This window comes from Cryptomeria japonica, chromosome 7 (assembly GCF_030272615.1).
Source record: "Cryptomeria japonica chromosome 7, Sugi_1.0, whole genome shotgun sequence".
Classification (NCBI taxonomy): domain Eukaryota; kingdom Viridiplantae; phylum Streptophyta; class Pinopsida; order Cupressales; family Cupressaceae; genus Cryptomeria; species Cryptomeria japonica.
The window spans coordinates 330,377,903-330,391,188 of record NC_081411.1 but is presented as its reverse complement, the minus strand read 5'-3'; the positions used below and the strand labels follow the sequence as shown (position 1 = coordinate 330,391,188).

Below are 13,286 nucleotides of genomic sequence, written 5' to 3'. Positions count from 1 at the left end.
ATAAGTCAACCTTTGTTGATATCATTATCAGTATTTGTAACTTCACTCTATGTTGGATCTAGATGGCAACAAGCATCAATATTATTTTTAGGTTTTACATCTTTTTGTCGTTGTTGGATTTCAGACATTATCTTTTGTAACTGTTATTTTTTCATAGTTTTTCCTTTAAAATAGTATCTAATTTTAATTTTTTTTAGAAAACTATTTTCTTTTAAGGGAGGTAAATATCACTAACTTTTCTTGTTATCTTATTGGAATGAAAATAATTATTGTAGTCTTTTGAAATGAAATTCTTGAAAAAAATTGAAAATTTCCAAAGATTACTAGACATGTCTCCAGTTATTTCAATTCATAATCTACACTTGCACACTCAGCATACATATGAAATGCAATAAAAATGAATTTTTTTTTGTTTCACCCTTGATGTCTATTGTTGAATTCGTTTATCTTGTTGAATTCGTTGATCTTGAACATAAAGACTGTGAATTGCAAATTATAGATTATACAAAATTTTGATCCTTTATCTTCTTTGTCTATTATTTACTTTGCATCTAGTAACTAAATTATATCCTTAAATATGTTTCTTAAAGGAATAACCAGTTTCAGATGCATGATAAGCTAAAATGTAGTGTTGTTGTTACACTTGTTGGTTAGGGGATTATAGTTTATAGAAGAAACAACCTGTTGATGTGTCTTTTGTACATGGCCAAACACATAATAAAATACCTAAAGGTACCTTATCCTCTCTTGAACAAAGTTTCCCGACTGCTAAAGATCTTGCCGAAGGATCAATCGAGGCAACTCCAAGGTTCTTGTATGTAGGTTCTCTACGTGTGGATAAGCTTCTCATGGTATGATGTGATTTTGCTGGAATCACAAGGGGACTTATGTTTGACTGCTTGAACATCTGATATGCTTTGGATATTGCTGGAACGTGAGATTTTACTGGTCCTAGATTTTAAAAAAAAAAAGGAAAAAGGAGAAAGGTTGAAACGGGATCTATTTATAATACTTAGAATGTAAGAGCAATGAATGGCCTTTGATGAAATTCTAACTAAGTATTGCTTTGACATCCCAGGACCATCTCCACAAGGTTAGTGTGATCTTCTTAGGAAAGCTTTATGATGTTCAGATCACTGCTACAAGCATGGACACCATCAGGCTGATGCATATCAATGAAGAAGTGACAATTGAAGTTAAGCTTAAGCTGAATGATTCCAGTTGACTACACAAGGCAAGTCTGCAATCAACAAACTGCTAGTAGTATGGATATACATATTTCACCATCGATCACACAAATTTCTTCCACTCATCTAATAACATGAAATCAAATTTGAGAATTATAGAGACCATGCAAATTGTTGAATCGACCCATAGAATTCACCATTTCTTCAATGAAGTTTACAAGTCCTTTACAACAACATCTTGGCAACAATCTTTGCCTTCTCTTTCTACTCTACTCTAGCTATTTCCTATTCTCTATTAATCAATCTCTAATTACTATCTATTAACCAACTATTAACCTTTACAAATGAGGAGCCAAGGATTTATATAGGGAAACCCTTTACAAATAGACGGCTCTGATTGATTTAGAATCAATGGCTAGGATTACAAGATAGAAACCCTAATTAGGGTTTGTTACAACAAACTTCCTCTAGCCAATTAGAAAATTAAATTCCAAGGGTGAGGACCAATAGGAAGCAGGGGTAGGTGCCTCGAAGTTTGTGTCATCCCTGATGAGCCAGGTACCTTGAATCTGGACATGCTAAGGTGGACCAATCCAACTGGAGGAATGATGATTGGGATGCCACCTTGTCTGACACTTGTAACTTGGTTGATGTTCAATTTGATGAGGTTGAGAAGCTAACTTTGATTAACTCTTCTGAGACTATCTGCTTCTTCAACAGACCCTTCCACTGACCTTATTTGATTCTCCTCTGTCTTTGACGTGATGGATGGGTGGTGTACCTTTCCTTGAAATGCTAGCAACGCCTTTCATTGTCATCTTGTAGTTCCTTAGTGTGGCAAAGTGAAGGTTCTGGAGGTAGCTGGCAATTCCTTGAACACCTTGAGTCTTCCCTTTTGCTTGTGGAACGTCCTTGACGATGATGGAATGGAATTGGTCGTCCTTGATGATGCTGGATTGGAAGGGGTCGTCCTTGCCCTGGCCTGGTTTTCTCCATCTGCAAAAATAAACCAAAAGGTGATTTAAGTACATATGACATGTTCATTTCAACAAAGCATTTTCCACCTTAAATCATCAACAAGAAGACTTCAAAATAAAGTTCACTCAAAATCCTTCCCAGGGACAGGCCTTATAAGAATTTCGCCTTGGACCCTTTGGAAGGGTCAGGAGTGTTTTTTGCATTCCTGGCCAATTTAGACCTCATTTCATCATTATCTCACAACTAGCCCTTTTGCCTAGGTCAAACAGGGTGAAAAATAGGAGCTTCAAAGGATTTCGCTCTGGACCCTCTCGAAGGGTCAAGAGCGAAATTCTAGTTTAGGATCAAGTTCAATCACTCCTCCACTTTGAAATGTCTTCCAAGACAAGAATACACTAATCTTCTCTCCACCAAGGCCTGGGAATCCATCTCCTGATCTTCATCATGAGCAATTTAGGTGAAATTGGGAATTTTGCTATGGACCCTTTGGAAGGGTCAGGGCGCGAAATTCATGATTTGGCTCAATTCCTTCAAATTTGATAATCATTTTAGGTAGGAGAGAAGGTCAAATGGAAGATTTCGCTCTGGACCCTTTGGAAGGATCAGGAGCAAAATTCCTCCTCTAGGCTAATTTCCATCACTTTGTAGTCTTAAACCTCCTCTCCAAGGCAAACATGCATCCAAGTCTCCTCAACTATGCCTCAAAAATCCAAAACTTGGCCATATGAAAGAGCAAAATAGAGGAAAAGGTGAATTTCGCTCTGGACCCTTTGGAAGGGTCAGGAGTGAAATTCATGCTTTAGACAAAATCCACACTTTCAAACATCTCAAATCACTTCCTAAGGCAGGAATATGTCAATTTTCCCTTACCATGCCCAAGGAATCAAGGTTTCCAGTGCAAACAAGGAGAAAAAAGGTGTCTAGGGAGAATTTCACTCTGGACCCTTTGGAAGGGTCAGGAGCAAAATTCACATTTAGGCTCAAATCTTGCTTTTATTTCTCACATTTCTTCATCCAAACAAGTGTTTTGCCCTCAATAATGCCTGGGAATGAGTTAGTCCTAAGTTTGGGTCAAACTAGAATGTCTTGTGGAGAATTCCGCTTTGGACCCTTTGGAAGGGTGAAGAGTGAAACTTGCTTTGGACCCTTTGGAAGGGTTAGGAGCGAAATTTGACATTTTGGTCTCTTCGTCAGGATTCATGTATGGAATATAACGTTTAAGTATAAGTGACATTTCATTATATCTTTCTTCTTTCTTATGCTTAAAGTTATATTCCATATATACTGTCAGGATGTTTGAGAGTGGTTTCAGACCTCCAGGAGTTATAATGCAAAATCTAGTTTTTGGAGGATTCTTCAGTTTTCCAGACTTAGTCAAATTTCAGGATCAGGAAGACATTCCAGACAGCTAAATTTCAGGGTATTTGAAGATCAAGATGACATTCCAGACTTCATCACTCACCAATTTGACCTAACTCTGACCTTCAAGGATGATACTCACTCACTAAGCAAGACACAATTAGCAACAAGAGAAAAACCAGGCCCTAAGGAAGACTCTCAAAGAAACCCTAATTCTTGGGCCCTGTGGACTCACCCTGGCTCAAGAAGAGCCCGCCATCCTAGTGATCCCCCTGGCGACACTCAAAATGCAAAGGTTAATAGACAAAACCCTAAAAAACCTAGAAAAACAAACCCCAGAAAGCAAAAAAAAGGGGGTCCCCATTTATAATGGGGCGATGTGTGAATACGTCACAAAACAACCTTATCTTGTAAGGAGAACAAGTGCTGTTTTGTAAATGTCTTTGATTACTTAAGAACTAGGAGCTTAATGAAAACACTATTACTTTGATGTTCTGCAAACATTGCTAATTTTAAAGTAAAATGTGTCATAGAAAGACTTTTTCCTAAAATTTGGCAATGAGGAAAACTTCTTGAAAGTTTGGAATTCAGATTAATCTGAGATGGGTAATAGAATTGAAAACATAATCAGGCTATTGAAGTGGCATTGGTTGCTTGGTAAAGTTGCTTATTGTCTAGATATTAGAGTTCATTGAGCTTTCATTTTGTTGGGAAAATTAGGTCCAAACATTTTTACTATCAAAGAGAATAAGAGATGAGGATGGTTGAGAGTTTTGAAGAATGCATTTCCTACCTCGGTAGTTCAACCACAGTCTTCATGGAGCCTTAAAAGCTAACTAGGTACATTCTCATCTCTAGAAAACAACTAAAAGATCTCTCATGTTATTTGAATTGCTTTAGCTTGCTAGGAATAAAGATTGACACAAAGGGGTTACAAAATAAATAAATGTCATTATTCTGTAGATATCGCCCACAAATTTCTATTTAGTATATGCAAGATTACAAGCATTGAGTGAGATTATCAGAACAATTCAACAATGTTGCATGTTCGCTATGTGTATAATCAACCTTTCTAAAATTCAACCATGATAGAAATTAAGAGAACAACTAGAAAATATCAAGGAACAGGAACAAAGCTCCAAATTGTCTTCTAAGTTTGATTTTAAGAGAGAAGATATGCTTGCCTCTAAACCTCATGTATTTAATTTTCATTGGTTCATACATACTAGTAGCTTAACTTTCTAACTAGGTGAATTACAGATTGGCCGGGGAATAAATTATGAGCACTCAACTATAGTCGTAAGTCAAGTCTCATTGGGTAAAACCTATAGTGTTTCAATAAAAGGTTTAAAAAATCATAATCTTGCTTGCCCTCAAAAGAATAATCACTCGAAGATCAACAACTGGTAGACTGCTTGTATATTACTACCCTGTGATTTTATAAATGGTGATTAAAAAGGTGTTCAAACGTCCCAACCTTTGAATAAGAACACAAAATTCTTGCTTACAAAAAAAAATTGATGTCTATAAAACTTAAAAGTGAGAACACCGAGTACCAAATTTAACGAAAGCATAGGGTTTTACCATAGTTTCAATTTGAGAGTGAATTTTTAAACTCATTTTTAAGATCCTCCAGATATGGAAAAACAATCTTCTTTTGGTTATGATCTCTCAAACATGGTTAAGTAACAAACTCGACCTTCAATGGTGTAACTGAAAGCATCGAGTCAAGGTATACATTGAACATGAAATTAAATCCATTCAACATGAATGAAAAGCCAGTCGTAAACTTATCAATGCACAAAACTTGAATCACAAAAGACAAGCATAGTACTTCATAATTAAGGCTGCATAAGAAGATACAACAAAATGAAAATTGACAATTCAGTAGGAGACAATGCCTTGTTATCTTAAACACTAAACTCAAAATGAAACAATACAAAATACAAAATACACCTACATCATCCACCATGAATGCGTTTAGACTCCACAAAATATACTTCATGTGAACCCATTGGAGAAGAATGTGCATCTAATTTGCAATATCATGTGCACAAGACCTGAACATAATGACCCATGCCACACGCACCCCAATATGCTTCAAGACGAATGCAAGCATTGTATATAATTGAAACTATCATAAGGCATAGTATATGATGTATTAATACTATATTTTATTTTGAATGTAAACATTTTTAATTTAACTCTACCAAGGAGTACACTACATAACTTCATCACATTTGTACAAAATGTAGAATTCATGGTCAATATGTTGTTGTTGTCATATTAAAGCATCTAATGAAGTTGTTCCAGTAATTGAATCCCTAGTATAAATGGGATCCCCCCAGCTCCATCAACAATGGATACTCCCGATATGTAAAGCACTTGTCGGGGTTTGCCAAAACCCATTGTTGCACTGAAAGAGAATCACTACTATAAAATATGTATCTTAATGTCTTAATTTTGCGATCAATCTTTGCATTACCATCCATGGTGATAAATTCATCCCTAGAAGATTGACCCTTAAATATGGTCATTTTCTCATGCACCATTTGCTTACGTTTTTTATGCACTGCATCTATGGGCATGCCAAGCAAAAGCAATAAATCCACACATTAATGCAATTTATTACTAATAAATGGTACAAAAATGAATGTTGTTCCAAAAAACTCATTGTTCATTTGACCATGACAAGGTATGCCTTCCTTGTCCACATGTTGAACCTATTGGTACCATATTAACACATGGCCTAGCTTACGAACCATGATTCGTGTGCTAAAATGATAAGTACAACTAGGTTGTGTACGTTTGCAGCTAGGTCTACTACCTTCCCCCAATTTAGGATCTAAAAAAGGATTTGCATCTTTTTTCCTGTAGTCCTTTGGTCCATGCATGCACTGATACCTAGAGACATTCTTTACTACACAATCACAAGTATAAACATTTTTAGTTATCATATTACTCTTACATATTGTATTCCAAACAACTATTAATATTAACTTTTTATCAAAACAAAAAGGGGTTTTTCTTGTAAGACTCTTGTGAAAGCAAGTTAGTTATAAGGCCCTTAAACTTTCTCCTTTGATAAAATAGTTCAATCTATCAGCCTCAATCCAAGTTGAAAATGATTTTGAACCTTTTAGGACATACTTGTTCCCTGAAGGATCTTCATACAAAAAGTTTCAACTATATGGGTGTTGAACTGCTTCATCTGTGATGCAAATCGGTTTGACTCTTCTTAAGAAGATGATTCAAATCATTAATCTATTTTGAATAACATTGATGCTCATTATTTCCTAATTTATGGTAAGATGCCCATTTAGGTTTCTCTTTCTTAGAAGATTTCACTTTGGAACAAGAATCTTTATGTTCTTTTGTGAAAGTGGAAGTGGATTGTGTGTTCTTGTTAGGATTGTTATATTTACTCTTTTAAACCAGTTTTTTTTTTTTCATCACTAGTTGGCTCACCATCAAGCTCACAAACTACCCTATACAACCTCTAAAAAACTATAATTTGTTCATTTCATATTTTCATCTAGGATAGTTATAAGTGTTAAAATTGGAACAAAAGATTGATCCATGATGAAACAAATCAATGGTACAAACAATTATTTAAGATAATGTATAAGCACACAACAATGTCTAAGATGTCTATGCATGTAGCAATACCTTATTTTTTAAAGAGATATCACACGACTCTTTTCCTAATATAGTGAAACTAAATAGTTCACAAAGAGTCCACGAAGAATTAAATCTTATTAAATCAAAGACAACCCATTAAAATTATGAGAAAGAACTAGATTTTATTTGCGATTAGAATAATAAAATTGGTATTATTAATTGATAGAACCTATAAACTCCAAAAAAAAATTATCCTATAAAAATGTAAGAAACTCTTTTCATCATATTTTTTAAAATATAAATTATTAAACAATTGAATTTAAGAAAATAAATTAATATCATTAGATTTTCATTCTAACTTTAAAATATAACTAAAAATATCTAAAATCTAAACTTTATTAATAAAGATTTAAATATCATATATTTTTTCCCATAAAACACAAGTAGACAGAAAACCCTAGAAAATCATTTTTGTAATGAAAAGGGCGATTAGCTTGTTGACGTAGAAGAAGTACCAAAAATCTTCACCGTAGCAAAACAACATTTTCTTTTGAAGTCACGAAGTTAGACTAACAATTTTGTTCAGAACGGAAATGAAATAACAGTGCTATAGCAAATCTATTTTTTTTTAGGGTAGAGAAGATGTCATTTTCAATTTCCAAAGAAACATTAAGTAATGAGATCTAAATTCTGTAGCTGTGACAGGTCACGAATAGTATCTGCGAGTCTTGTCAACCTCCAACACCCTTTCAAGTTTAAGTATTGCAACTGTGAGAGGTTGCCAATGTCATAAGGGAGTTCATTTAACTTGCTACATCCTTCCAAGCTTAAGTGTCGCAACCGTGAGAGGTTGCCAATGCTATAAGGGAGTTCATTTAATTTGCAGCATCCTCCCAAGTTTAAGTGTTGCAACTGTACCAGGTTGCCAATGGTATAAGGGAGTTCATTTAATTGGCAACACCCTTCCAAGTTTAAGTGTTGCAGCTGTGACAGGTTCTCAATTGTTCGAGGGAATGAAATTAAAATCTCACATTTTTTCAAATTTAATAGCTGCAACTGTGACAGATTACCAATTATATAAGGGAGTTCACTTAAACGTTCACACCCTTCCAAATTTAAATACTGCAGCTGTGACAGGTTGCCAATTGTATCAGAGAGTTTATTTAAGTTGCAACACCATTGCAAATTAAAGCTCTTTAGCCTTGAAAGATTGCCAATTGTACCAGGGAGTTCATTCAACTGTCCACAACATCCTAAGTTTAAGTCCTGCAGCTGTGATAGGTTGCCAATTGAGCCAGGTAGTTTATTTAAACTTACACAGCCTTCCAAATTTAACTCCTGCAGCTCTGACAGGTTGCCAATTGTTTTAGGGAGTTTACTTAACTGCCTACAGCATTGCAAGTTTAAGAGCTGCAGATGTGGCAGACTCCAAATCGTAGCAGGAATTTTTTTTAATCTTTCAGAGTAGCTCAAGTCCAAATTCTGCAGCTTTGACTCTTCGCCAATGTGTTTCTTCAATTGCCCGATGTTGCCTACAAACTTCCCTATTGCTCTAAACATCTTAGTTACTGTTCTTTTCTTTTTTATTTTAATGTCACAATTTGTCAACCTTAACCATATCAATCTTGGAGGAAGCCTCGCTAGCGTACCTTCTGTCATGCCTTCAATAGGCAGATCCTGCAAATGAAGAAATTGAAGATTAGGTCTGCACAGCATTTTGAGGCTTTGTGGACTAGTGTATTCATTTCCATCGATCCGAAGGCGAGAGAAATTGTTGTCGTTGGATACGGTGCTTGAAGAGGCAACGACCCTTTCTCGGGTACCCTGTTTTTCTGTTTCAGCAATGGTCCGCCCCATTTCTTTCAAATTGTCATGCATCTGAAATACAGCTTCATCATCAATTTTATCAATAACTTCATTGAAAGATTAAGTAGAGCAGTGTCTACCGTCGTATACAAGGATTTCCAGAAGACAATGGGAAATTTTTTGTGTTCTCCAATGAAAAAGCAAGCAATGTCGACAAATATTTCTTTTTCAACATTAGTGAGACCATTATAACTGATGTAGAGTTTTTTGTGGATGTTTGCGTTGTGAGGAATGTTGTGAGGAGCTTCTTTCCAGTAACTGCGATTCTTCTCATCTTGTAAGAAAGATCCGATCTCTTCCAATGAAAGTGGATGCCCCTTACAAGCATCCACTATTCTATCGGACAGATCTTTGTGTGTGGGATCTGGAGATGTTCCTTGAAAAGCATGCCAATTAAATAATTGGAGACTCTCACTTTTCTCCAATCCAGTCATCTCATGGATGCATTCAGCAACAGCAACATTGAAAATGTGTTGGTCTCTAGAAGTTATAACAACTCTACTACCAGGGGCCAGCCAATCCCCAACTAAAGCATTCAATTGTTCAGGAGAATCCACATCATCCAAAATAAGAAGCACACGTTTTCCTCCCCACCGATCTCTAAACAAGGATTTGCCTTTTTCAATACTGTCCACTTTTTCACTGTAATTGAATAAGTCTTGCAGAACTTTTTTCTGCAAATTTATAAGGCCCTTGAGGTCCACAGCAGCCTGCACATTAAATACAAAGCAGGGAGCTTCAAAATCAATGTATAAATGATTGTACACAGCCTTGGCAATTGTGGTCTTGCCAATTCCACCAATACCCCATATTCCAACTTTGATCACCTCCTCCACTGAGCTGAGCTTTAATTTCTCAACGACAGAATTCATTGCACTCTCTAATCCCACAGGATGCTTGGCAACTTCTAACGGCACTCTGTCCAATGTCTTAACAAGGTCAGTCACCACCATCTTTACTAGCTTAGTTTCGTAGCTGCAACAACAAAGGTACTACTAATTATTGTAGCTCTACTCCTTTCCAAATACTAGAAAGAAAGTTAGAACATAGACATATTTGAAATTTGAACATTATTTTATTTCATTTATTCAATAGATGGCACAAAGGAAAAATAGGCAATGTTAGAAATTGTTTACTTTCTTAATTTTTTTTATAAATAGAAATTTATCTTTAAATATTAAAGAAATGAATGAAAACAGAACTCTTTCAATGAAAATATTTTAGATAATAGTTAGTCAAATAAAACAGATTAAAAAATAGACAGAAACAAAGTTTAATTTTTTAGTTTGTTATATTTATGTTAATTATGTTGAGAGGCATCTACAATGACATACAAGTATTCTTAAATAAAAAAAATATTTTGAATAAATTTGACATGTAGATGATAGGTAAATGCATGCATGTTTCAGTTTCTCTATAAGTATTATTTTATTATTCTGAATAAAATAGAATCATTGCCACTTGTCTTTAAGTATATGAAACTGTTACATCTTTAATGAAAGTGAAAGAGTGCAGCATTATTGAGCTCCATGTCCTTCTTGACAACTAATAAACATGCAAGACAATTATGTGATATCTCTCGGCATTATTTTACCCATCATTTGCATGTCAAATTGTTTCAGAATTGAATATTTGTTTACAAACATTTTGATGTCATTGTAGATGCGCCTTTCCCCATAATTACTCTAAATAAAATAAAATCAATGCCATTTGTCTCTAAATATATGAAACTGTTACATGTTCAATGAAAGTGAAAGAGTGTAGCATTATTACAACTAATAAACATGCAAGACAATTATATGATATCTCTCAACATTATTTTACTTATATTTTTTTAGAATATAAATATATTAAAAAACCAAACAAACTCTAACCCTATTCCCCTAAAACCCTATCGTGAGATAATTATATTCTAATGGAAACGAGCGGAAGTTGAGGTTTATTACTTACCCTTGAGTAAGATCTGTGGACCAGCCTGAGCGAGAACAGATCTGTTCAAGAGCATTCTTCCACCCGTCAATCTCTACTTTTGGGTATCGATCTAAATGGCGATAATGTCTGTCAAATGCTTGCCTGTACGGACTGCGCTCCTTCAAAGGATATCTAACATGAGTTGGATCCACATGGTAAAACAGGGGAATAATCAAGCCAGGGGTCTTCAACATGGCAGCAGCATCCTTGAGACAACAAGCTGAGTCTGCGTAGCCTTTGGAAAATATAGGAATGCGTATGGCACTGCTCTCGATCGCTATTTCCAAGCTCAAGTCAATGATTCCCCCCCTTTCCAGTTTGTCAGTGTCTATGAAAACATTTAGTCCTGCTGCAGAGAGAGCTTGATAGAGATTATCGACCAGAGTCTTTCTGACATCTGGTCCCCTGAAACTCAGAAACACATGATACCTCTTATTGTTGTGGAAGGCCTGTATGTAGCAAAGGCAGGCACTGAGGATCCAGCAGAAGTAGAAGCAGATGTAGATGGTGCTGATCTTTCAAGCTGTGGATACATGCTAGTGTTTAAAATTGGATCTAACTGAGCACGGAATAGAGCTATGGGAAAAGGCCTTGTGACAGAGCAATAACGACACAGAGCAATTGGAATAGTCCAAGAGGCCGTGACAAAGAGAAAAAGCGACCAAATAAGTGAAGGAGAGGTGGAGTCCACTCCCACAGTGAAAGCATGTGATCTGAGAAAGGAAGGAATCCTGTGTCCATCACCATGTGATATGGTTTAGTCAAGTACAATAAAGACTTAGATTTCTGTTGGGCAAAAGCTATTTTCTAAAGATGTGGTTGTGAGACACAGAATCGTGTTAGACCGAAATGCCTCACAGTCCATCCCACGCTAGAGTACAATATTAGGCAATTTACAATCCTTACAGACCTGATTTTTAATTGGCAAATAAATTCTCTAAAGATGTGGTTTGGTGAGACAAAGAGTCTGAGAGAGTTGAGGCTCGTAAAAGAGTTGTGTTAAACTGAAATATCCCAATCCATCCTATAAGATATAAATTCAAAATTAATTGTTCATTTTAATTTAAAATAGTATTCTTTTTATTATAGTTTATTTTGGTCAAATGGGTTTTTGAAGATTTACTACATTTTTATACTAAAAAATACTCAATGGTTTAAAAAAATTCTATCTAATTTTTTTATTAAGTTTAATATAATATTTACTTTATATTTGCTAGTTTTAAATTGAATTGTGAGATTAATATTGTTTTGGGTATTTTGTTTAATTTTATATAATATAGATGCTTATTAATAAACCAAGTAATATAAATTTATTTGTTGTGCATTAATTCTTATGTGAAATTGTCATTTAATTTTAATGTTAAGCAATAAAGTTCTATAATGTTTATTTTGCAATCTTTATTATTTGAATATTTGAAATTTTTTATTATATAATTTGAGAGGTATCCATTCCATCAAAAACATATGGTGCATGATCTTAATCTCCTTACTATTAGTATTGAAGGTTGTATGATTATTTAAATCTGCCCACCTCAAAAAAAGATATATGAATTAGAACAACAATGCACCCTTTCCAATGGCATGAATTGAATTATTTTTGTTCACATGGGAAAAGCCAATTAAACAAGGGATGTTGAACTAGTTTAATGTTTATATATTGCCTTGTATCTTTTTGAAGCATCATTGTTGTGATTATAATGTCAACAAGTTTGATGAGCCCTTCCAAAAGGAGATCTCCATTTTAAGGGGCTCTTCTTTAATTTTATTTTATTTGTGTTTTTTACTTATTTTTCTTATAATTTACACATCTTGTTAGATTTCATCCAAGATTTGGTCCAATATTGATCATAAGTGTTTGGACAAAGCATCTGTTTGGGTTGACTATCGACAAGTAGATTTGAAGTAGAAACCTACCCTCCTCTATTGCCCCATATACAACGCCCATCCAACACCAACTAAAGTTCAAGCATAATAAGCTTAGAAAAGCATACAAGCATATACCATGCATTCTAAAAGAGCACATATCACAATTTAATCACAAAATATTTCATCAACTGATACATAACTAATAGTACATGAATAAAAAATAGATGTCAATGTGTTATGATAATGGATAACAATCATCTCACCAAATACATCCAAGAATTTAAAAATATTAATCACTACTAGGCTACTAATTGTTTTTAATTAAGGATAAATAGGTTTTGAGGGGACTCGAAACCCCATACAACAGGTTTTGAAGGGACCCGAAACCCTTAGATTTTACCAGGATCTGGAACCCACAATACAATGCTACCTAGAGGA

The 13,286-nt window shown here is 34.8% G+C and overlaps 2 protein-coding genes across 2 annotated transcripts; both read right to left on the bottom strand.

Annotated features, from left to right (window-relative positions):
• Positions 1 to 7,668: 7,668 nt before the first annotated feature.
• Positions 7,669 to 11,839, bottom strand: LOC131026941 (disease resistance protein RUN1). The gene is made up of 2 exons (XM_057956937.2): positions 10,962 to 11,839; positions 7,669 to 9,986 (listed from the first exon to the last, which is right to left on the bottom strand). The coding sequence occupies exons 1-2, from the start codon at positions 11,174 to 11,176 to the stop codon at positions 9,008 to 9,010; spliced, it is 1,194 nt and encodes a 397-aa protein (XP_057812920.2). The 5' UTR covers positions 11,177 to 11,839; the 3' UTR covers positions 7,669 to 9,007.
• Positions 7,815 to 9,002, bottom strand: LOC131855911 (disease resistance protein TAO1-like). Its single transcript, XM_059208636.1, has one exon. The coding sequence runs from the start codon at positions 9,000 to 9,002 to the stop codon at positions 7,815 to 7,817; it is 1,188 nt and encodes a 395-aa protein (XP_059064619.1).
• Positions 11,840 to 13,286: the final 1,447 nt, after the last annotated feature.